General features: G+C 38.4%; 1 protein-coding gene across 6 annotated transcripts in view; it reads right to left on the bottom strand.

Annotated features, from left to right (window-relative positions):
- PPARG (peroxisome proliferator activated receptor gamma) overlaps window positions 1–26274 on the bottom strand; it is a 131581-nt gene that overhangs the window by 9702 nt on the left and 95605 nt on the right. For 5 of the 6 annotated variants that reach the window (XM_036431153.1, XM_045579191.1, XM_036431151.1 and 2 more), the window contains 2 exons: window positions 17837–18036; window positions 7196–7646 (listed from right to left, as the gene is read on the bottom strand). In XM_036431153.1, coding sequence (XP_036287046.1) covers window positions 7196–7646; window positions 17837–18036 — 651 coding nt within the window. The remainder of the gene's footprint in view (window positions 1–7195; window positions 7647–17836; window positions 18037–26274) is intronic. The other variant, XM_036431154.2, reaches the window with a different exon arrangement.

The raw sequence follows: 26274 nt of genomic DNA, 5'->3' as shown, positions 1-26274 counted from the left end.
GTCACCCACAGTTTAAACACACATTGTGAGAACCCAAAATGATAAAGTACTCCAAAAAGCGGCCCACTGACTGACTGACTGAACCTTTTCCAAGGCTGCCGGTGTGGTGACAGGAATGACTCAGCAGTTTGGCTTTCAATCCCATGTCTGTCTCTGGGGTCAAAATTGCTCACTCACTAAAATGATCCCAGCCTACCAGGCCCGGGGTGAGGAGGACATTTTATCTCTGAGGCAGTCACAGATAAAGATTTTTCTATATTCTATATTTTACAAATAGCAAAAGCCCGTGTGTGTGTGTGTGTGTGTCTATGTTTAAGTTTCGCAGATGATTCTAATATGTTCCAGCTTTTCCCTACTCTCCATCCTCAGCTCTCTGGGTTTTAGAATTTGAGTGCCAGTAGAGAACGTACAAATAACCTTCCCTTTTGTCTAAACCAAGTCTATGAGGTTATGAAAAGAGTGAACTAGTGGGACCTTTCTAGATAACTCAAATTGAGTCATTATTCAAAGCCATACTGGCCCCTGAAAGGGTTTCCCCTGGTTGTGGAAGCATGGTGGGAGGAGTAGAAGGGTAGAGGGGAAGACTGGCATAAACTATGCAGACACAGTGTAGAGGCCCCAAACCATTTTCAATTAATAACTGAATGTTATTACTCTCTGACAAAACCATAGGTCTTTGATGGGGGATTTGAATCATGTAGTAATGCTCTTTGTCCTGCTTAAGACTTAGTAATATGAGAAATCAGATGTCCTTGTTTATTGTTGATATCACAAGAAATCAGAAAAATAACTTTCACCAATTAGGCACTAGCCTGACTCTTGTCAAAAAACAAAAACAAAACAAAACAATCCCCACCCCCAAAAAAACCACACCCACACACACAAAAAAACCTGTATAGATAAGGTCTAGTAGTAGTTGAATATTTAACTTGTATAGGTGAGAAGAAAGTTGGCCTACTATTGTTCATAGTATTTTTAATACCTAATACCTTGAACAATAGTAGGCCAACTTTCTTCTCCTATATTGAGCTTTGTCTCTGCCCAGTTAACTAGTAAGGATGATAGAGACAGACAAAGAAGGTCATGCAGAATCAGGCCCCCTAACCTGGGATTTCCTTAAGAAGAGGGTAGGCCCACTCAAGCAGGTACACTCTGTTCCAGAGGCGTGCTATCTGTACATGCTAACTGGTATAAATGGTTCTGTAGTAAAATGGAAAGATGACACATCAGCTGGAAATATCCTTAAGATCTGAAAGACCAGAGATGGGGAAGGGAGCCCCTCAAACTCTGTGCCTGTGGAACGTGAGTGTTCTGTGAGCTGGAATGAGGTGTTCTGCCGCTGCCACTGAATGAAGGTCATTTTTATTGTTTGTTTCCGATGGGCAGGAAGAAGTTAAATGAGTGGATGGCATTTTAACAATTTTAAATTTCTCTCGTAAATTTTTTTTTTTCAACCGCTTATCTCCATTAGAACCTGGTGCAAGATGGTATCTGATTAAGTCTGAATGTATTGACCCAGTTATTTATAGCTTATCAATTTTTGTGGGAGCTCTGCAAACAGTGCTGTTATTTCCAGGGGCCATGCTACCTGGACAAGTTAAAGAACACAACACCAGTCTTCAGGGTTACCAATGGGCCCCATTCCTTCCCAGAGCAATTTTCAAACCCAGAGTGTAGTTTTGTTAGAAAAGTTAAAATGGTGTTTCAAGAAAGGCTCTGAATATTAGTAAGTAATATCTGGACTCTGACCTGGGAATTCTTGATTAAAATATTTGCAGGCAAAATTACTCATCACAAATACCAAGAAATAGGTAGTTTTGCATAACTGCCAAAGAACTCTAAGACTGAGAGGCTTCCCCATCTCAATACAGAGAAGGCAGTAGTGGTTAAAGACATCAGTTTTAAGTTAAGGGAGACCCGGGTCTGAACCTTGGCCTCACCTATTAGTAGCTCTGTGACTTGGGCAAGTTGCTTAATCTCTCTAAATTTCTACTTTCTCCATTTAAAAAAAATATATATATATTTTATTGATTTTGTACAGAGAGGAAGGGAGAGAGTTAGAGAGTTAGAAACATCAATGAGAGAGTCATCGATCAGCTGCCTCTTGCACACCCCCCACTGGGGATGTGCCCGCAACCAAGGTACATGCCCTTGACCGGAATTGAACCCGGGACCCTTCAGTCCCCAAGCCGACGCTCTATCCATTGAGCCAAACCGACTTCGGCTACTTTCTCCATTTGTTAAATGGGGATAATAATAGGCTGTGTAGAGCTGCAGGAAAGGTTAAACAATGATTATGAATATATGTATCTAAATAGCCTGACCCACAGCAAAATAATAGATAAAATGGTAGTTATTATTATTATTGTTTATACTTGATTATTATTCACTAAACAAGCATTTATTAAATACTTATTCTGGGTCAGGTGCTGTGCTTTGATTCTACTCTAATTCCAACAAATTTAAAAGCCTATATCTATATCTAAATCTATACCTATGTAGATATACACTTTATAATCGTGGTCAAGGGTGAGAAACAGAGATCCCAGGTCACTGACCTATGGGACAAGCAGTTATCTACCATCTCAGAGGACATTACTGTTTCATCGATCTGCAAATGTGTAACTATGAGAACAATTCTCCCTTCGTATGCCCTGTTCTCCCTGCCCACTCAGCACAGAAATGCACACGATCCCTCCAAGAGCACAGCTGTCCAAAATTGCTTCACAGGGAAAGAACATGGCTGGGACTGCTGGAAAAGGGAGAAGCTGCTATATAGGTAGTTTAGAGAGCCAAGCCAGTCTCAAGAGAGTAAAAAGAGGAGGCTGGATGACTTGCCATCTGTGGCCATTGTATCAATATTTATAGCTTCTCTGTCATTAGGATGGCGATGGCAATCTGCCTAGAAAAATATATTGTAAGATCCAGTGAATTTCCTCCCCCATATCTTGGAAGTTTGGGAAGAACTGTAATAGATTCCAAACTGTTTTGAATTAGCAAAAAGAGCTTTTTCCTGTTGTAGAGTTCCAGCTGGAACCCTCCTATGCTTTTTCTTCACCAAATACAGCAAACGCTCAAAGGGGCAGAGTGTCCAGCGGAGTATCCTGGGGCTTGTCAGCTTCACCGAGCTTTCCACTTGGCCGTGGCTGCTGGGTAGGTTTTGGGAGTTTGCATGTGTGGCTGGCATGATGCTGTGGCGCCAGTTGCAAACATGCCCTTGCTGGAGGCAGTTTTATTACTCTTGACGCCACCTATGCAGTCAGAGAGACTAGAGGGAACAGGGAAGCTATTACTCATCACAAATACCGAGGAATAAGGTATGGATTGTGGGTACAGCTATATACCTTGGACAGCATCACGAAGGGAGCACAGGTTGTGACTCCCACCACAAATGTGAGCGAGTTGACCACAATCCACTAGCCTGGTAGCAGAGGGCAGGGCTTGGGGCAGACAGGGCATTTGGAGGTGATAGTTAGAACACCTGGGTTTCACTCCTAGTTCCACGGCTCGCTAGTCGTTAGATCCTAGGCAAATTGCATAAATCTATGGCCCTCACCTTTCTATCTATGAGATGAGAATGCATGTGAAATACTCTCAAAATGTACACAGTGCTTCCCTTTGTTTCTAGATGCTGATGTTTTTAGTCTTGCCTAATGCTCAGAGGAGAAAGAGAGAAAGGAGAAAAACTTGAGAACTGGGTCACCTTCCTCACAATCTTGGTTTAAAAGCTGAGTAAATAGTAGAGATGCTAAGCACTAGGCCAATCTAAGTACCACATCTAATGGTATCAGCAGTTTCTAGGGTTGAAGTTGAGTGACAGTGATCTTACTATAGCAACTCTAGTTTCCTCAGCAAATACTTGTTGGGTCAAATCAGGTACTTTCATCCAAAAAATCCCCTTTAGGTCCTCTGGGGGCCCCCCTTTAATTTCCCCAAGTCCTTACCACCCCACTCTGACCTCATGCCCATCTCCCCATTCTTCCTTCAGTCTAGGGTCATGGTGTCTTCACTAGAATGAAGCTCTTCTGTGATTCTAAACCTAGCTCAGAATGAGGTCAATGGACGCCTGTCAAAAGCACTTTTTTCCTGAAATCACTAAAGCTATTTATAGACATCAGAATGAACTGCAGAGGAGAAAATAATTGCTCGTTAAGATCAGGTAGGACTAGAAACATGTTTACTGAATCAAAACCTCTTGCTTACATGAATGTTTTCCTTTTCTGGAAAATCCGATAGAAAGAAAATTAAAATTAATTGAGAGCCCTGGCCAGTTTTGCTCAGTGGTTAGAGCACCCAGGTTGCAGGTTTGATCTCTGGCCTCAGCCTGCCTGAAATAGCTATTACATTGAACCAAGCTATTCACAGAGCTGGTTACTTAATAAAATCAGGGCCTATCAAGTCACTGATTTTTAAAATACTCTAGCTTGTGAAATATGGGAAATAATGGCATTTTTCTAGTTGAAACCACACTGTTGTCTCATGTACCCATATAACAACATCACTCAGGTTCAAAAAGCCCACAATTATCATGATTATTTCTTATCTAGATATTTCCTTGTTAGGAACTAAGAATCGGAGTGTTTTTTTCTAAATGCCTCCCTTTGCATCTGTGGTGGGAATATAAACAAGTACCAACTTTACGGAAAACAACCTGGCAATGATGCAACAACGACTTAAAAATGTTCATAGCCATCTACCCAGCAATTCCATTTTGGCCATTTGGAATCAGAAAATAATCTGAAAATTGAACAGAAATTTACACACAAGAATGTTTGCTACAGCAAAATTTGGAACATATTTTAAAAAATTTTCTATGTTCTTTTCTATAGGTTTTTATAATAAATTATAAGTAACCTAAGCAAATATAGAGATAATTTAGTATGTAATAGTCTTTTATAAAATGAAATATTTTATAGCTATTAAAAGTGGTAGCATATACATATGCAAGCGAATGCACAGAAACTTATTAGTAGGAGAAATAAAACTTTGCTAATCTAGATTTATTCTGAGAAAAGAGACCTTTACTTTTCACTTCCACCTTTCTATATTCTTTGGATTATATAATGACCAAGTATTTCTTTGATCTTTTATTTTATTTTATTATTATTATTTTTAATATTTTATTGATTTTTACAGAGAGGAAGGGAGAGAGATAGAGAGCCAGAAACGTCAATGAGAGAAACATCGACCAGCTGCCTCTTGTACACCCCCCCACCGGGGATGTGCCCGCAACCAATGTACATGCCCCTGACTGGAATCGAACCCGGGACCTCTCAGTCCGCAGACCGATGCTCTACCACTGAGCCAAACCGGTTTCGGTTGATTTTAAAAGTGAATAAAAATATTAACAAAGAATATGAAATGGGGAAATGATTAAGCAGAGAAAGAAATATGAACATGGTTTATAGAGTATGCTTAGGAAAAACTTTAGAAATATATCAAATGCTAATCATTTCATTTCTCTTTTTCATTAAAAATAAAATGTGCCTTTAAGAATTAGCTAGTTAAACAATATTAACTTGTTTTCTAATTTGTTTTTTCAAAATTTAACCTTTTGCTCTTAGTGAACCCCAAGTAATCTGGAATATAATTTTTTTTTGCTGAACTAGTCATAGTCCCATGAGGATGAAGGGTTAATTTGTTTAAGAAGTAGTCAATATACTAAAATGTGTTTGATAGCATATTTTAGTTACATTAAACATACACCAAAAAAGTCATTTTTAAACGAGTTACAACTTGACACTGGACTTACGGCTGCAGAACTAACCTATGCCATATTGTTATCTATAAATACCTTAATCATATACAGGGCAATATCAGTACAGACTCTGGAGCCAGACTGCCTGTGTTTGTAATCCTGGCTCCATCTTTTACTAGTTGGGTAACCCTGGATAAAAGATTGAACCATTTAGTTTCCTTGTTTGCAAAATGGAACTTACTTCATTGGGTTGTGAGAACAAAATGAATGTGAATGCAGTGCTTAGAACACAGTAAGTACTTTAGCATTTGCTATTATTATTATTATTATTACTAATACACTACACGCCTGATTTCAGAAGCATTCTCCTCTCAAGTGATTGGACAACAAAGGACAATAAACTGGATCATGCTCTTTATAATATCCTGTACAGTTACACACAGCATATCTATATCTATATCTATATCTATATCTATATCTATATCTATATCTATATCTATATCTATTAGAACCCTTTTACCATGCCACGCCAGTTTTCACAGAGGATATTATGTAAGGACACATAAAAAGCTCACCTGAACTCCATTTCAGTAATAAAAACTCATTAAAAACAACTTTTATAGAGCGAGATGACATTAAAACTTTCTTCTATTCAAGTTGGAAACATGAGAGAGGCCAATAAAAGTAACATTTAGTATAAAACTTGGCTTTTGCAGTTGGTTAGTTAGATCATGTACTTGCAAGGCCAAAAATACAATGAATTGCTAAATAACTCAATTCATTTCTCTGCTCTGTGTTCTTTGGTTCAGACTGCATTCTTACCCACAGCCAACCACCTCACAAAGGTATTTTAAGGGAAGCAATCAAAGGAATCTACATAAGAGAGTAGGTAGAGGTCGGTAGAGAGTATATATGCTTGGTCCTGATATTGGAAAAGCAATTTAAAGAAATATCTTACTGATGGTGGGGCAGGAGCATAATTTGACCCAAAACACTTACTAGTGCTTTCTCTAAGCCAAGTGAGCATCATCTCAAGCATAGTTACACATGTCATCACTTAAATGAAACAAATATTAGATTGGCCTTCTGGAAAGGAGAGGAAAAAGACAAAGAAAAAGAGAAAACAAGGAGAAAGGAAAAAAAGAAGAGGGCATTTGTCTTCCAAGCTTGAATCTGATTAGGAAAATGTTATGTGAGGATTAAAAGAAAAGCTTGAATTTGATTAGGAAAATGTTATGTGAGGATTAAAAGAAAAGAGCCGGGTTAGCCTCAGCCTTCAAATAGCAAATCCATGATATCCTCTCCTGGTATTTTACGTGTGTGGTGACACTTTCATGGCATTATGCCATTGGCATTTTCTGTATGAAAAGTGCAGTGAGCACAGAGAGAAAAGGAACATTCACTAGCACTAGGAAAGTAAAAGTAAAAAAGAAAAATATGTCAGCCATTCCATCACCATCCCACCCACTTTTATGGAAGATCAAAGATGAAACTTACCTCCACTGAGAATAATGACGGCTATAAATATTGCCAAATCACTGTCATCTAATTCCAGTGCATTGAACTTCACAGCAAACTCAAACTTGGGCTCCATAAAGTCACCAAAGGGCTTTCTCAGGCTCTTTAGAAACTCCCTTGTCATGAATCCTTGGCCCTCCGATATGAGAACCCCGTCTTTATTCATCAAGGAAGCCAGCATGGTGTAAATGATCTCGTGGACGCCATATTTTAGGAGAGTTACTTGGTCATTCAAGTCAAGGTTTACGAAACCAGGAATGCTTTTGGCGTATTCTGTGATCTCTTGAACAGCTTCCACTGAGCGGAACTGACAGCCCTGGAATATGCGGATGGCCACCTCTTTGCTCTGCTCCTGCAAGGGGGTGATGTGTTTGAACTTAATTTTATCTTCTCCCATCATTAAGGAATTCATGTCATAGATAACAAATGGCTGCAAATAAAAAAGAGAAAAAAGTGGGTTAGTTGGAGACTTCTATTTCACAGTGAACAGCATCCCAGTTTCTTTATACACATTTGCTTTAATAACTGAAATCTTTAAAGTCAACAACATTAATAATGACAAAGTACTGTTATCTCCTGATTATTCCTCCTACTTATCTTCTAGGATCAAGGATATTTAATCTATTTTGTTCTTCTGTTCCTTCAACTTAATCCTACAAAATTTTACATAGTCCTAATTTCTGTTGTTTGAGGAGTGTTTGTTATTGATTTAAAAAAAATAATAAAATCCATTGTTATCTTGGCTTTCAATGGAATATGTATTTTATCCTTCTTTCAATAAAAAATCCTTTCAGCAGCCCAGCCGGTGTGGCTCAGTGGTTGAGTGTCGACCTACAAGCCAGGAGGTCAGTTCAATTCCTGGTCAGGACATATGTCCGGGTTGCAGGCTCCATCCCGAGTGTGTGTGTGTGCGTGTCTGTGGTGGGAGGCGTGGAGCAGGAGGCAGCCAAACAACAATTCTCTCTCATCATTGATGTTTCTGTCTTTCTCTCCCTCTCCTTTCCTTTCTGAAATCAATAAAAATATTAAAAAAATTATTTCAGCAACCCAAGGTTGAACAGACGCACTTGAACATAAAGTAATCTTGCAGTTTTAGATTAAATCTACTGAGATCTTAGTATGCATGTAAAACATCTTTAACCCCCCCCTCCCAAAAAAAATCAATCTGAAAACAGACTAGAAATATTGAGCCAAGAAAACGTCTATTTCTTTTCTTAATGCTCTGGAAGCAATCTGTTTCAGTAAGAGCAGATGTATAAGGCCTGTGGGTAAGTGTTGCAAAAAGAGTTCTGAACTTATTTTTCAAAATATCTGTATCAAATAATCAATAAAACAGGTTTGCAACAGGCTGCTTTATAAAGCAAGTTGGGTTAGTCATGAAATGATCTCTCTCTTTCATTTTTTTTGTATAGAACTAACCAAAGGTTTGTGGTCATTATGAAAACTCTCAAGGCTATTCTGGTTGAGAAGGGGCAGCACTTTATATGTACATATACTGAACTATATAAGGACTTAAACCCCCAATCGTCTTCAAATTAGTGTATACAAGGAAGCACTAATAAGAGTTGAGGGTACTCGGGATCTAACTTTTGTTCTGTGGTTAACTATGTGACTTTAGGAAAGTAATTTATCTTTCTTAGGCCTCAAATTTCTCAGTTGAGGGGAGTGCATTAAATTAGAGGTTGCCATCTCTTCTCTTGAGGATATTCTAGTTGCATTTCTCAAAAGCAGTGTGTGTGTGTGTGTGTGTGTGTGTGTGTGTGTACACGTGCCTGTGTTCACACTGTGAGTGGATATGTGTGAATTGTGCATGCACACATGCACACTGATGTGCTAAAAATAAAGCTTCTTTTCAGCAGATATGCTGAGAATTCTCTCCTGACTGGCAAGAGGAAGTGGGTGCAGTGAATGGCAGCTTCAAAACCTGCTGATTTGGAGATTCTAACTATTAATCTCCATCAGTCTATGATTTTCACTGAACTATTAAGTCTGTTCTACACTGAAGAAAATAACACTAACACTAAGGGCTCTTAGATACTGAGTAAATTTCCAAACTTGCCTATAATTTCAGCACCATTCACTGGAGTTATTCCAGAAATTCTTTTTTATTTTTTTTAAACAAAAAAATGAACTTACATTGTTTAGCAACCAAAAAGGAGGACAGATGTGAGGACCTAAGAGTAAGTTTGTATGGTGGCTCTAACTAATTCTTCAAGTAAATTAGGAGCCAACAGTGCTTACTATGTTTTGGGTTATTTTGTGCTCCCATTCCTCACTTCAGGATTGATATTATTAATGGGAGAGAGAAAAAAAAAAAAAGGGCAGAGAAGATAGTAAGTCACATCAGTTAAACTGTGCGGAGTTTCCCCAGAATGTCAGATTCTAATCATGAGAAAATCTTGCTTTTATAGAACCTAAAGAAAATGTGGTTTTTGTCTTCCAGGAGCTTTGCAGCTTTGCTGATGAAATATTAGCTTTCTTTTGCCATGAGAATGTTATGGTATGGATACCTGAAAAGTCTACCCTCACATGCATGAGTACGAATTACATGACTATAAAATCATCATCTCTTCACGTATGGAAGGACTATGCCCAGAACTACCCATTTCCACTTTTGGATGAGCTTCTGCTCAACAGTTTGGTTTCTTGGCACAGAGTGTATGCCTAAAATTCTCCTACCTCCATGTAAGCAACTTATCTGGAACTCTGCCCTGATAAATCACCCTGTGACTCTTCCCCTTCACTTCCCCTGTCCCCTCATATAAAGCCCCAGGTTCCTGTTTTTGAAACTCTGTGATAATTGAGCATAGGGCACAAAATCCTGCTAATTTTCTCTCCCAATTTAACAACAATGTGACTTTAACCCCTTGGCAATCGACGTTGGTCAGGATTTCCTGGCAGTAAACACTCAAGGACAGAGAAAGGAATCAGCAGCCCCCACCATTATGCCAAACCATTCCTTTTTTTTTTTTTTTTTTAAATCCTTTCAGCATTTTGAAAGAAGTGATGAACTGGCAGAAAATTCTAAGTATTGACATGCAAATGAATACCAGGTGGACCCCCCCCCCTCCCCAGTCATATCTGATTATGCTGTTTTTATTGTATTTTTAAAGTCTGCAGCTTAGATTCTTTCAGCCTTCATAATCGATCTGTCAAACTGTTAAGTGATCATTAGACACGACCTGCCTTTCTTTGCCACCAAATCACCAATTCTTAGGTTGCAAACAATTAACTTGCACATTTCACAATGGGACCTCCTTATCCTGAAAGCTAACCCCTTAAAACTGCAGGTGAAATGAGGTCTGTTGAATTTCTTTTGAATCATTAATTTAATATTACACCTCCGATAAAATATTACATTCTTTTGTATATTTTGTAAAGGGAAGCTTTATATGTTCTATTAGCTTGTACAGCATCTTCTGCAGAACCTGCCGTTATAAGAGGAACCATATCATCTTTGAATTTGGTCTTAATGGTTTTATACTTCTAGTTTAGGGCTAACAATGTACTTATCAGACAGTCTATCAAGTGACTACATAAGCATCTCTCCTTAACAGGAAAGAACACTTAATTACATCTAGGATATTATCAGGGATAGATAGGTTTTATGAGGCCTAAAATGTATACTATTGTTGAGTACATTTACAACAATTCCTGGTTCAATAATACAAACTACAAGAATACAACTGGTCTTCCCACTGCATTCCAAGGGGCTCTATGCAAGCTTCATTAGCTTCCTGGTGAATCTACCTCTGGCCACTTTGATGCTTGTACACCTATACTGGACAGACCAGAAAAAAGTGAGAATGAAATGAAGGAAATTGTACTTGAACACAATGCTTTTCCAGAGAAAAACAGTTTCTGCAAGGAGAAATTACAGAAAAGTTTTCTTTGAAGTGATACATCAAAATGTACTTTATTTTTGTATATGATGATTTTAAAAAATGGCTGCACATATCAAAACTAGGATGGGATTAAGGGCACTGTTTTATATAGATCATTAAATTTAATTATAGATCTATTGCATGCCCATTATGTGAAACACAAAGTCCTGGAGAAAGTTGGCTAATAACTGAGGAATAGAACAATAGTATTCCTTTCATTTGCCTTTTAATATATGAATTATGAAAGGGATTATACATAAATTTCCAGCTCCTTGAATAATAAAATAGTAAGCTAAACAAGATAAACAAAAAAAGTCAACTAATAAAGCAGAGAGTATTCAAGGGACTTTTCCCTTTTGGGAGATTGAAACTAGTGTAGTAGACAACCCTATCATCTCACAAATGATCACTTTGGTAACCATGTAAGAGTTAAAAATGGCCTGGAAAAATGTATGCCTCCTCTGGTGGGGTTCTCCTGATATTCTTAGTTTTTTAACAAATTAGAGCAAAGGCTCAAGAAAAAAAAAAATCCTTAGGGTCCATCTTCTTCATTTTATTCCCTTCTTTCTCTTTATACTTCTGACTGACTTTCATTCCTTTAGACACATATGGTTATTCTTAATTAACTACAGTGGGTGAATGGTAACCCAAAATGCTTTGGTTGGGTCTTCTCAACTTCTTCCTGGTTTCTGCCCATGTTGTTCCTATTTTCCTCTTGTTGTGAACCATGGGATTTATAGAACTAACAGGGTATTCAGAAATAACCTACATCATCATGCTCTGATTAGGTATGAATAAACTAAAGCCAAGAGGTGGTCTCTAGTCAAATGGCTACTTACAGCAAACCTAAATGAGAACTAGATCTCCTGATTCATGTTCAGTTCTTTTCTCTTCCTATAGCTTTCTACATAACTTCCGACTTTTTCTTTTTGAAATAAAATGACTAACCTGAGAAGAACTGTGACTTAAAAAAAAAATATTTTAAATGTTTTTATTGATTAAAAAAAAAATTTTTTTTGAGAGAGAGTGGAAAGGAGCGGGAGAGAGAGTGAAACACCAGTTGGCTGCTTCCCAGGGATGTGTCCTGCAACCTGGGTATGTGTCCTGACCAGGAATCGAACTGGGGACCCTTTGGTACACAGGATGATGCTCAACCAATTGAGCACGCTGGCCAGGGCAGGACTGTGACTTTGAAACTGAAGCTCTTATATGCTAGGATCTTGGAGGCGGTGCCTTTTGAACTGTTATATGCTGTATGCGATTGAAGTTTGAAAGTTTTAAAATGTAATTCCATTTTCCTGCATGCTTTAGAGATATAAGACAAATGAAAACATTATAGGAAAAATTATTTACACTCTAATAAACTAGCAGATATCACAGCTCTTTAAAAACCATCGATTGCCAGACAAAGTGTTCCTCAGCTGGCAAACAAGGGTATTGGATTAATTGAATTAATCACGCAAAAGGAAAAAAATCCAAGTACTTTTCTTCTGAACTACATAGAATATTATCTTTTTTATTTATTGTCTGAAAGAATACCATTGGTTCAGCTGGGTCATATTTTTAACTGTTTCTGACAGTCCTGGCAATAAAGGAATTTATTTTATGAATATTAATATATGAATTAATGATCCCAGGAGCACAGTTCTTTAGTAGCCATTGAAAGGAAACAGCATGACTATCCTGTTCTTTATTTATACTGGGCTTCCATGGTCTCTTTTCTCTGAGGATTTGCCTGTTATCCCCCTCCTCAGGAGAGCAAGTTCTGGCCCACTTAAGCTTTTCCACAGACAAAGGGGAAAGAGACCACCCTTTGTTCAGCTGTAAGTGTAGGATTTAAAAGTATAGCTATCTTTCCAATAGATTGAGTTATTAGATGTGATGGACACTGTAAATTTTAGAATGAGAAAATTTAAAGGGTACAGACTGTTTTCACAAAAGTTTACATTTCTATATTGGTTTTATTCATTAGTAGTTTCATATTACATATACTATTTAGAGAAACCCTTTTCACAATGGCACTGTTTTGCTCTTGTAATTACAAAAACAGTGACTCCACATGTACCTTATCATGAGCAATGTGATGATTTGGGATGCAAAGTCCAATATAGTACAAATAACAAGTTTCATCCTTTCTTGCTATTAGAGTGCAGCCAGGGCCTCACCATCCTCAGATATGGAGTGAAAAGTTGGCAGGCACACCAAAGCTTTTTATATTTATTGTTTTATGACAAACCATGGCATTGAAAAGAGTTCTTGAAAACCACTCTGTGTTTATTTTCATCAGCAAACATGAGATCATGTGACAATGATGCACCCAGTGTGATCATCACATCAGGGTAATGGTCAAACACTGGGAACTTCCAAAGTCCATTCAATTCTCAAGTTGCCTTCAGGAAATAAAGCACCGCAGTTCTAGCACATTCATAGTGACAGGGTTCAGTAAGCTCTCTTAACTAAGGGCCTGGGCTGGAACAAGCCACTGGCGGGAAAAGAGCCTGTAGGAGAGTCAGTGCCATTCCTATTTGAGGGACGCTGAAAACACTCATTACTCTTAAAATTCTCCTGTGATCATGTTTAGTGATTCCATATTCCATCTCTTCCTAATCCCGAGTCTAAAATTCCCAGGCATTATTTTTTTTAGGCATGAAATGAAAGGTACATAATATCCCAAAGTTAAAAAAGAGAAGAGGGGAGCAGGAACATTGAATTTATCTGTCCATTTATCTGTTTTGAAAGGTGAAAATAGCAGCAGGGAATAAGATATAGCAGAAGGAAGTTAAGTTGGGAGAGGCCTGCAGGCAAATGCTATTGCTGGACCTGAGAGGAAAGATTAGCAGGCATTCCATAAATGACAGAATACGTAAAAGTTAAATTGAGCAGTAAGATAAATTTAAAGGATGGCCTCTTCAATAGAGCCATTTCCTTTTCCAAAGGTTCTTGGTAACTAGTCATCCACTATTCTGAGACATCCATCCCAGGCTTGGCCTAACCAACACTAGTGACATCAGTTCAAGCAAGGGTGGATAATGAGACCCAAACTGCACCCGCCATAGACACTTTTTCATAACCTCCACTCTCTCAAGAGTCCATACTTCTGCAAAAAAAAAAAAACAAAAAAAAAAACCAACAACAAAAAACGTTTCCAATCAATTCAAATCTTAACTTTCATAAGTCTTGGCCAAGAGATAACATAACACCCCTGAGAAAGATGCTATCGAATGAATAACATGACCATGTAAGATAAAAAAAAAAAAAAAAAAAAAAAAATCTCTAGTCACATTGGAAATCACATTTTGGATTTTTCCCCCCCTCCCCTATTCCTCTCTGAACTATTTCTTTCCACCCGCGTTTAATTTGATTTTGCAAGATAAGGAGAAAAGAGAGCCAAACAATTCTGTTTCAGTTTTGTGTAACCAGGGGACAGATTATTTTAACTTGGCCCAGTCTCTCTCTCCAGACCCTAAGAGGCAATCCTGCCTCTATCCAGATCATTAATGATGTCCAGCTTGGTGAGCAAATACTAGGCTAGTTAGAGGCCCTCTGTTGAAAGTCCAGAATTTCAAAGGGCATAGGCGACAGTTTCTAATTCAATTAAGCAAATACATCCTGAGTAAATATTATGGGCAAAGCACAGTCACAGTTACTATAGGGGGGAGAAAAAAAATGACAAACATTGAAAAGACTATAATCAAGCATTTTGCAGCCCTTTCCCTTAAAAATAGCTTAATACCTACTTATCTCATAAAAAGCTGGCAGTTATCTTATTTTTCAACTCGAAGACGTGGAGCCAAAGAGTCATTTGGCATGAGGCTTTAACGTGGTTTATGGTGGACTGGGCTCTGTGCCCCTCAGTAACACAGAGAAGAGTACATTGGCCCCTGGGAGAGTAACTAAATTCTTGACTACTGGGGGTGGGGGGTGGGTGGGTGGGGGGGAGTGTTCTTACACTGCCTTCCTCCTAGCTTCCAGGTACTTCCAGGCTTTCTAGCAGGGATTGCAAATCTGGACAGAGAGATAAAGAAAAGGTGAGAAAGCAGTTCCTGGAAACTAAAGGGCTGGAGGCCAAACGGCAGCGGAGTAAACTGTTTGAGGGCTCTTTTCCTGTTATCAGTCCTTTCCCAGTTCTGGGGCTCCCAGCCTCCACGTCCCTATCCTATGCTCCCATCAAACTGTTGTAATCTGCCTGACATTGTTAACCCTCTGTAGTCACATCAATCTAGCTTTTCTTTTATTTATTTCTTTCCCTTTAAACGAGCAATTTATTTCCCACAGACAAATCAGCTTTGCAGAGGTCTTCATTCGCTCTTGACTTGTTAGGCCCCAATTTTTTCATTTAATGAATACATAAATGTAGCTTTACTATGACTTATAGTCTGTAGAGTTCGCAGAAGACAGTCCTAATCACTGTAATTCAGAAGAACAATACAGCACAAGGAAAATTTCCCGACTGTGAATACACTAGGATAGCAGAACAGAGTGGAAAATTCTCGCTGTTCTAAAAATTGATAAAAACAAGTGATAACTCAGAATGTTTTCCCAGGTTAAATTTTCCTAGTGTCAACCGCTCATTGCTAGCCAATAGGAAAGACTAGCTTCCGTGAGGGAATGTCATGCTCAGATTTACTGAAGTAATAGTTAGAAGGCCTGTGTTAGTCTTGGTTCTTCCACATGCTGTGTGAACCCTGGGCAAAATGTTTAACCATCAATTTCCCCATTTTTAAGGAAGGGTAATAATAGGAGCCGTAAGATCATCATGTGCCCTGAACAAATGAATGTGTAAGATTTTCTTGAGCCCTGATGGGTATAGCTCAGTTGGTTGGGCTTCTTCCCATGCTCAGGAAGGTTGCTGGTTCAATTTCTGATCCAGGTACATGCCCACGTTGCAGGCTAGATCCCCGGCAGGAGGCAGTGGATTGATGTATCATTCTCACATCAATGTTTCTCTCTCTCTCCCTCTGCCTTCAGCTCTTTCTAAAAATCAGTAAAGAATCTTAAATAAAAACAACTTTTTGAAACTGTAAATAACTGGAAATAGGTATAATACTGCTAAGGTATCAATGACTGCTCTTGCAGTCAGAAAGCTCATTGTCCTTCTCAGCATTTGGCTCTTTATATAGCAATATCCCATAGGAGTTTTCTTTTTCTATTAGCTAATTCTACTCTTATGGTTTAGCTAAAAGGAAAAGAAAAACACCTCGAGATCATTATAAAAATACATTAAAGGGTAATCAAATTTTCCCCAAAATATAACTGTGTGGGGAAAAAGTTGCTTATATATGTCAAGTAATTGCATACCTCTTTTGTAGATGTTTACTTGAAAATAAACAATAGCATAAAAGGGCTATCAAGGGCTGGGATGGTATCTTCTGAATGTGTTCTGTGGCTTACTACTTTAAGAACATGTGCAGACATTACAATCAAAGTTAGACCTGCCTGTGTAAACTGAGATCTGTAAGCTGATGGCAGAATTGGGACTAGAATTCCCAAGGGTATTTTACTATTGGTTTTTAGAGAAAGTGGGAGGGAGGGGGAGAGACAGACAGAAATATTGATGTGAGAGACACACATCTATTGGTTGCCTCCTGCATGCACCCTGACCAGGAGATCAAGCCTGCAACTGAGATATGTGCCTTTGACAGGACCCACCAGCCCACAGGCCGATGTTCTATCTGCTGAGCCAAAGCGGCTAGGGCAAGTTATAGTTATATATATATATATATATATATATATATATATATATATATATATATATATATTTTTTAAATATATTTTATTGATTTTTTTACATAGAGGAAGGGAGAGGGACAGAGAGTTAGAAACATCAATGAGAGAGAATCATCGATCAGCTGCCTCCTGCACACCCCCCATTGGGGACGTGCCTGCAACCAAGGTACATGCCCTTGGCCGGAAGCGAACCCGGGACCTTTCAGTCCGCAGGCTGACGCTCTATCCACTGAGCCAAACTGGTTTCGGCTTATATTTTGTTTTAACATGATTCCATGTTGTGCTTTCTCAGCTTCCTATCAGGGAAGAGTTCTGCATTTTAGAAAGATTGACTCAACATTTCTGATCCGTTCTGGGTTTTTTAAACAGTGGTAATCAATGAGCTTGCAGATGTTTGAGAATTCACTAGATTCTCCACTCACATAGCTCAGGCAGCTCAGAGCTTAACAGGAGATACAATTTATACACATAATAAAAGGAAAAAGCTTCCAGTTATCCAGGAATTATTAATAGAGTGCTACAATGAAAAGAAAGGTGATATAATATCTGGAATGTATTTTTCTGCCCAATGTGGAACTTCATAAGTGGTAACTCTAATGCGTTTCCTAAAAGGTAAAATAATGAGACTGCATACCTTTTCAAAAGCTAGGTTGGGAAAGCAGGCCTGTGTGAATGAATGTAGGTGGATCCTGAAAGAGGGTGGTGGGGTGAATGGGGCTTGAGCTCACACATTAAAGTTAAGCTGACTCGCATATTTTTATACTTTCTCAAAGAATTTAGTAGGAGAATTTGAAGGACTTTTTCCCTTTTCAAAAGAACGTTTACTTATCCTATCTGAAGACATTTCCTTTCCTGTGCTTTCAGACTCAGCCTACAATATGTAACTGACAACAGATGAACAGTACTCTGCATGTGTGTGTGTAACATGGTTAATCATTTCCTCAAAGGAAACAACAACAACAACAACAAACCCAGCCACCCCAAATCAAGAGGGTAGAAGAGAACTAACTGATTTATCTGTTGTCTTTCCTGTCAAGATGGCCCTCGCCTTTGCTTTGGTCAGCGGGAAGGACTTGATGTATGAGTCATACAAATGTTTTGCCAGGGCCCGGAGGTCAGCAGACTCTGGGTTCAGCTGGTCGATATCACTGGAGATCTCTGCCAACAGCTTCTCCTTCTCGGCTTGTGGCATCCGCCCAAACCTGATGGCTACAGAGGAAGAGAAATGACAGAATGAATCACTGACATCCTGCTGCTCTTCATGCACACTGTCCTCCCACAGCCGGGGTGCTCACAGGGTAAAAGCCCCTTCTCCCCTCCAGCAATCTCAAGTCTTGGTTCCTATCTACAGCTTTGCTCATGATTTTATTTCACAGCAAAACTCAAGCTATCAGTAAAAATTAAAACGTTCATTTCTTTCATTTGAAAAAGTAATGCACGACCGTGGTGGGAAGGTGAAAGAACCTAAAGGAAAGTATATTTGCTGACAAGTAATCAAGAGCCAGCTCCTACTCATCCCTTTAAGACTCAGTTAAAATGTCACTTTCTCTGACTTCTTCAAGCAGATTTATTATTCCTTCCCCTGCACTCTAATAGCACATAGGACATACTTCAATGTTAGCAATTCCACACGGTACTGTAATTATGTGTTTTACATATGGTTCCCACTCTGGAACAATATCCTGAAGGCCAGGGGCAATGTCTTTTCTGCACATAAATAAGGTGCTAAAAGATCAGGATGTTTCACAAATGAAAGGAAGGAATTGCACAGAATTCGAAGTCGTACAGACACAGGTTTTGTTCACAGGGAGTCTGTACTATCTGTTTTGTCCCTGTTATAAATAAGAATGGATGGTGCTTTCTTTCTTGTTATTAGGCAAGAGAGTACTTTTATATTTAGTGGAGAGAAGCCATAATTATCCCCCTGGCTCTCCAGAATTACCATTTAATGATGCTTGTCAAAAAGACAATTTCCTTAACATTTGGCTTCTTGTGGGGTGAGAAGAGTGAAAAAAGAAAACTGAAGAAAGAAAGGCAAAGAGGAATAGTTAAAAGAGGTTTATAAGTCTCAGGTTGGGGGAAAAATATATCTCTTTCAACTCAAATATATTTTTTTCTTCCTCCTTACCAATACTATCTGTAAAATATTATTTTATTAATAAATTAATTTTTAAACCAGTTATCACACCTCATTTCAGGTGCTTACACTTGCTGTTTTATTTAAAGCTTTAAAATTCTTTTTTAACATTGAGATTATAATTGACACATAACAATAGTAGTTTCAGTTGTACAGCATAAAGATTCAGTGTTTGTATATATTGTGAAATGATCACCACAATGATCCAGTTAATATCCAATACCATGCATAGTTCCACACATTTTTTTTTCTTATGATGAGAACCCTTTAAGATCCACTGTCTTAGCCGAGACCGGTTTGGCTCAATGGATAGAGCGTCGGCTTGGGGATTGAAAGGTCCCGGGTTCGATTCCGGTCAAGGGCATGTACCTTGGTTGCGGGTACATCCCCAGTAGGGGGTGTGCAAGAGGCAGCTGGTCGATGACTCTCTCTCTCATCGATGTTTCTAGCTCTCTATCTCTCTCCCTTCCTCTCTGTACAAAATCAATAAAATATATTAAAAAAAAAAAAAGATCCACTGTCTTAGCAACGGCCTAAAATACAATACAGTATTATTAACTACAGTCACGATGCTGTATATTCCACTCCAGATATTATTTATTTTACAACTGGAAGTTTGTACTTTTTGGCACCCTTCACCCATTTCACTGCCTTGCCATCCCCTCCTCTGGTAACTACCTATTTCTTTTTTGTAGCTATGAGTTAGGGTGTTGTTGTTGTTTTGTCTCCCCCCCCCCCCCACATATAAGTGAGATCATATGGTATTTATCTTCCTCTGTCTGACTTATTTCACTTAGCATAATGCCATCAAGGTCCATTCATATTGTCACAAATAGCAAGATTTCCTTCTTTTACATGGCTGAATAATGTTCCATTTTGTACACATATCATATTTTCTTTATTCCTTCATCCATATATGGTCACTTACGTTGTTTCCATAGTCTTGGCTATTATAAATAACTAGAGGCCCGGTGCACAAAATTCGTGCAGGGAGAGGGGAGTCCCCTCAGCCCAGCCTGCACCTCCTCCAATCCGGGACCCCTCAGGGGATACCTGACTGTCAGTTTAGGTTCAATCCCAGGGATCAGACCTAAACCAGCAGTCGGACAACCCTCCCACAATCTGGGACTGCTGGCTCCTAACTGCTCACCTGCTTGCCTGCCTGATTGCCCCCAACTGCTCCTGCCATCAGCCTGGTCACCCCCACAATTGTCTCTCTCCCCCCGGCCAGCCTGGTTGCCCCTTATTGCGGCCCCCTCGCCCCCCCCAGCCTGGTTGCTCCCAAGTGCCGCGGCTACAGGCCTGGTTGCCCCACACAGCCTGCTGTTCAATTGTCTGTCTGGTTGTTTCAGTCTTGATGCCCCCTGGCTTTTTATATTAGGATGCTGCTGCAATGAACATGGGAGTGCAGATACCTTTTTGAATTCTTTTTTTCTTCTTCTCTATATATAAATACCTAGAAGTGGAATTGCTGGATCATATGAAAAACATTATTTTGACTAATGCTAGTTTGGGGCCTCACTTGGGACTCCGTATTTTCTCGTACTAAGGACTGCACTCCCTGCATTTTCCCATCATAAGGACATTTGGATATATCATATCCAATATTTCTCTGTGCATAGCTCTACTATTACACTTTCATATGGCTATCTTAGAGATGTGTTTTTAGACAGTCTCCTTCCCTAGACTATAAGCTCCTTGAGGGCAGAGACTGTCATGCTAATTTATATCTCTATCACTTACTGATGCTCAGTCAATAGCTGTGAATATAGGAATGAATAAGTGGTGGTACCTTGCTTTATGTTATTATGCTAAAGGGAGCATTTCTACCATAGACATAGAAGCACATGAACACATTTCCATCTGGGTACTTAGTGAATTTTATTTTGGATTTGCTAGAGAAGAGACTGCTTTGTACCTTGAGCCTCAAATTCATAAGTTCATTGCAGTTGACCCTAATTTTATAACCAACTAATACAACTATTGTGTTGTAGGGGCCTCCTTAGAGACTTCTGACTTGGAAGGGAAGAGAATCTTACTTTTCACTTTGGAGCCCTTTAAATTAAATTAGCCTGTATCCATTTGATAATATACTCTCTGCACACGACTGCTTCAAATTGCCTTAGTTTCTGGTAAAACATCTTGTCTCTCTACTCCCTTTCCCCTGTTCTCTTTCTTTTTAGATCCATAGGGATGGACAATGAACGGTTGCTCATTCTTATCACAGTCTCCACAACCTTCTGGTCCCTCAGGATATAACCTCATCACTTATTGTATTCTCTTGAATAGCATTGATCAAAATAATTATCTGTAATGTTTTCTTTTCTCCCCTGCTATATAATCTCCACAAAGGCAGGAATGTGGCTCATTATTTTATCCTCAGCACTTAATATAATGTCTGGCACTTGTTAAGTCCTTATCCATCTATCTATCTATCTATCTATCTATCTATCTATCTATCTATCTATCTAAAAGCCTAATATACCAGTATCCCTCTGGGGCCCAGCTGATCAGGAGTGGGCGAGATGGGCCAGACATGCCCTGGAGTCCTCCTGCAGTCCCTCCCTGGCCTGGATCATGCACGATTGGGGTCCTTTGGCCTGGCCTGTGCCCTCTCGCAATCTGGGACCCCTCAGGGGATGTCAGAGAGCTGGTTTTGGCCCAATCCCTGCAGGCCAGGCCAAGGGACCCCACTGGTGCACAAATCTGTGTACCAGCCTCTAGTATATTTTGAAATAAGATGGAATAAAACCCCCACAAAAATATGAGATAGCATATTCCTTCAAAATCATTCTATATGAAGCCAGTCCAATAATGTGCTTCCTTGTACTATTTATTCCTGGTTCATCAGTAGCTCTTGGTTAATAGTGGGAGGCAGAACATATTAGAATCAATCACTTGTTAACTTCCATAGAAAATCTCACATCTATATTTCTCTTTGTCTTTCCCTCTCTTTTCCACTCTCTGTAAAAATCAATGGAAAAATATCCTTGAGTGAGGATTAAAAAAAACCCAAAAACAAAAATTAAAAAAATCTTGGGATTTGGAACAGTTTAGAAAAAGCTTTCTAAATGATGGGCTCCTGAAGTTTGCATATGTGTCAAACTACTACTATGTACACTAATAAAATAGAAATATGCAAATTGACTGTACCTCCATGACACCTACCAGCCAATCAAGAGTGAGTATGCAAATTAACTTAACAAAGATGGTGGGTTAATTTGGATATGCAGGAGCAGAGTGAAGACTGAAGGCTGAAGACTGAAGAGGCTTGGCTTTTCCACTGTGGTCAGAGTGAAGAAGCCAAGCCTTGCTGCGACCAGAGCAAAGGCCTGGGTCCTGGGTGCCAGAGGAAAACTGGTGCCAGAAGCCAGGGGAAGGAAGGCCTATTGCATGAATCTTCATGCAATGGACCTCTAGTACTACTATATTGATTTATGTATATTCTATTAGAACATAAACTATTTAAGCAGTAGGTTTTTTGTTTTTTTTTAATCTTTGCTTCTGGGTGCAATGAAATACACATAGTAGGTATAGAATAAAAGTTTGATGACTTGGACTTCAATAAAAGCTTGATGAATTATACTACAAAATATCAAGTTTGGAAACATAAAATGAGACAGTACATGCACTGTTGGGAACTTTGGGATCATGAAAGAAAGCACCCAGTAAGAATTATGGCATATTAAAAATATAAAAAATTTTCATGTAAAACTTGGAGAAAAATCAGTTATGTAACAAAACAGAGGTTACAGAGAATCACCAACAACCTTTTATTCTTTAACTTTAGTTATTTAACAGAGCACACACAATACTGTCTTTTCATTCAATGAATAAGTATTAAATGTCTAAGCTCTGGCTACATTTTCACAGATAATAAACTCTCTCTACATGTATATATAAATAAAAGTTTACACACCTAGGAAAGCACTATGTTCCCAATAGGTAATCCAAAAAGTTAATTTAAAATAAACAAACAGCCAAAGATAGTCATTTATTACATTTGCTAGTCCTGCTTTTCCATAACCTAACAAAATAGACAAAAATAACTTTTAAAATGATTTTAGAATTAGGAGATATTAAAGAGAAAGCCTTTGCTACAATCTAAATTAAATGTGAATTTTTGCACCCTGATGTTCATTGCAACGTTATTTTACAATAGCCAAGATTTGGAAACAATCCAAGTACTCATTAGTAGATTAAAAAAAAAGCTGTGGTATATTTACACAATAAATTATTACGTGGCTGCAAAATAAGAAATCTTACCTTTGCAATAACATGAAAAACCTGGAGAGTGTCATGCTCTCACATAGATGTTTCTTTCTCTCTCTCCCTCCCTAAGAATCAATAAAAATAATTTTTTAAAAAACGTTAGGAAAATGATCCATGAGCCACAGAGTGAGAATTTTTGGCCTCTCTGGAAGGCAAGGGAATTAGCAGGGCCTTGAGGCTGTCAGGATGTCTACTTCCTGGCTTGAATTTTGTCTATCTAAGTGACTAAATCCTTTGGTCTTCAATTGCCTTATCTATAGAATGAGGGACTTGGAAAAGATCTCTTAAAAATTCTTCCTTTTGCTCTAAATTTAGCTATAAAATTCTACAAACATCAATGACATAGAACTGGGAAACATGCTTTGGTCTCTTCTTTTTAAGACAATATTTGTTTAGTCTTTGAGACCCTGAAAAAAAAGGGGCACATTCGGTCTGTTCTACGGACCTAGCATGGATCACAAAGAGCAATTTCCAGGCTACTGGTAATTCAGTGTCATTTTTGGGATAATTAATCACCTATAGAGAATCATTATCTTACTTTAAAAAGAATGTTCAATATCAGAACTACTATACACACCGTAGGAAGAATAGGTTTGGTAGAGACTCATTAACTTCTGGTGAAAGTAAATTAGCATACCTTTATGTAACACATTTTTACTGAACTGAGTGGAGCTCACTACTAGCGTTGGACAGATTCAGCATTGTGTTTTTAGCACTGATTAACTGAACACACAAACTCCAAGCACAGGGAATATTTAGATATCCTGCTCTTTGAATCTTAGAGACAATGGATGTTTCTTAATGAAAATTAATGACATTTGAAAAACACCTACCTCATTGTAGGAGCAACAGTGACAAATGCCACTTAATTACAAAGATAAATTAAAACAGATTTTCAAAGTAAATAAAAAAAGATTGAAGAATGAAATAAGTTGTATTAAAAATATTTTTGTCTTTCAATATCTAAGGGGTGAATTTGTAATGATATCAGGATTTTGATAATTATTTGTAAGGTTATGTCTCATGGTCAGTTTCCCCACTTTTAACGTGTTTGTTTTGCAAAAGCCTTATCATGTAAATAAGACTTACACAACGTTATTGCTTTTTGTAGAGCTATTGCCAAGTAAGTTATGTTTTTCCACCTCTTTTTCGTGGGGAAAAAAACACACAACCAAAAACAAACACCTTGTGCATTTTGAGGTTTTGCAGAATTTGGCAATCTAATAACTATAATTTTCTAGCTACTCTAAAGTAAAACAAGGAGCAGCCTGAACACAGTATTAAGTTATTTTTTTGTGGGGGTAACATTTTTCAAACTATTTGTAGAGAACATTTAAACATTTGCTTAGGTTTCTTTCCAAAGTAGAGATGAACAAAACACACTGCCTTTCCTTTTGATTCAATCTCTGATTCCCTAAATCTTACTTGACATAATTGAATTCATTCACTGAATACTTGTTTGATGCAAGATACTGTACTTGGCAAACTGGATTGGGGGGGGCAAGATGATTCTAAATATACACAGATTATTATTTCCCTCATGTACCCATTTTTAATAGCTCATTCATTTCCACTGAAGCAGAAGTTTAAGATTCTGATCCTGGTGCACCTCCCCTTTATGCTATTTTTCCTCCATCACTGAAGTTAATGAAAGAGAGGTCTTTCCTCTCCATCTGCATTTGTCACTTGCTATTTATTTACTTCCCAACCACTGTAATCTAGCTTCTGCTTCATTTAAATTGACCAAAACTTTGCTCTTAAAAGTCCCTAATTCTTTTTTTCACAGTCAGATCTAAGGGCCTCTTCTAAGTTCTCCTTCTACTTGCTCTCTCCAGCAGTCTCCCAGCTTTTAATACCATTGATATTTAAAAAATTTCTCATGCTGATTTCTGGTTTTCTGGTTCTCCTCTTTCTGCCTGCTATTTCCAGACTTCCTTCCTTCACTTATATTCTGTTCTTCCTAGTTTGTTCTTCTCTCTAAATGTGCCAATGACTTCCACCTTCTCTCTCTTTAAAATTTTTTTAAAAAAAATTGATTTCAGAGAAGAAGATTTTTTAAATTGATTTCAGAGAGGGAGAGAGAAAGAGAGAGAAACATCAATGATAAGGAAGAAGTATTGATCAGCTAACTCCTGCACACCACACACTGGTGATCAAGCACACAACCTGGGCATGTACACTGACTGGGAATGGAACTGTGACCCACTGGTTTATGGATCCACAATCAACCATTGAGCCACACTGGCTGGGCTCCTGCCTTCTCTTTTCTGAGTTTTGGATCTTTATTTTTCAATTCCTTCTAGGTTCCTTTTTATATGGATGTTGGATATCCCATAAGCAATTCAACTACAACATAAAACTGAACTTTTCATTTTCTCCCTCCAAACAGTCTCCTCTTTCTGTTTTTTTTTTTTTTTTCTGGGTTAGTTCATTCTATCACCAAACTAGATAACTTGAATAATCTCAACAGCCTATTTCCCTGCAGTCACTTGTATTCATTGGTCATGGCTCTGATATTTCTCTCAATTCAATTTCTTCTTGCCCATCCCAATGTCTTAGTTCATAATTTTGCATTGGTGTCCTGATAAACTTCTCTGATTTGCTCCCCCTTTCATTTATCCTTTTTACTGGTCTATAATAGTTTGGTTTTTAACATAGATATGATCACTCTGTTGCTTTTTTAAGGCACATGTGGTGTCAGAGAAAGTTATAAAATAAGAGAAGAGGAAGAATGGGAAATTAAAAGTCTTATGGAAGAGAAGCCAATTGAACTGGGCCTTAAATGCCAGATACCATTTTGACAGGGAACCAGAGGACATAATACACAGAGGCCCACAAACATTTTCCAGGAGCAACAAAGAACACAGTTTGCCTGAAATGTAAGTGAAAAAGAGCAGCAGTGGGATATGGTGGTGGAGGCTATTTAGAGGGTAATCATGAAGGTCATGCAGGTTTGAGTAACATAACTACCCTGTGCATTAGGAATTTTTATTCTGCTATATTTCCCAGAAGTTAACATTTGGGTTATTTACACCCCA

The sequence above is a fragment of the Pipistrellus kuhlii genome, unplaced genomic scaffold (assembly GCF_014108245.1).
Source record: "Pipistrellus kuhlii isolate mPipKuh1 unplaced genomic scaffold, mPipKuh1.p scaffold_m20_p_11, whole genome shotgun sequence".
Taxonomy (NCBI): Eukaryota; Metazoa; Chordata; class Mammalia; order Chiroptera; family Vespertilionidae; genus Pipistrellus; species Pipistrellus kuhlii.
The sequence above is the reverse complement of the archived record's forward strand: the minus strand, read 5'-3'. Positions and strand labels throughout refer to the sequence as shown.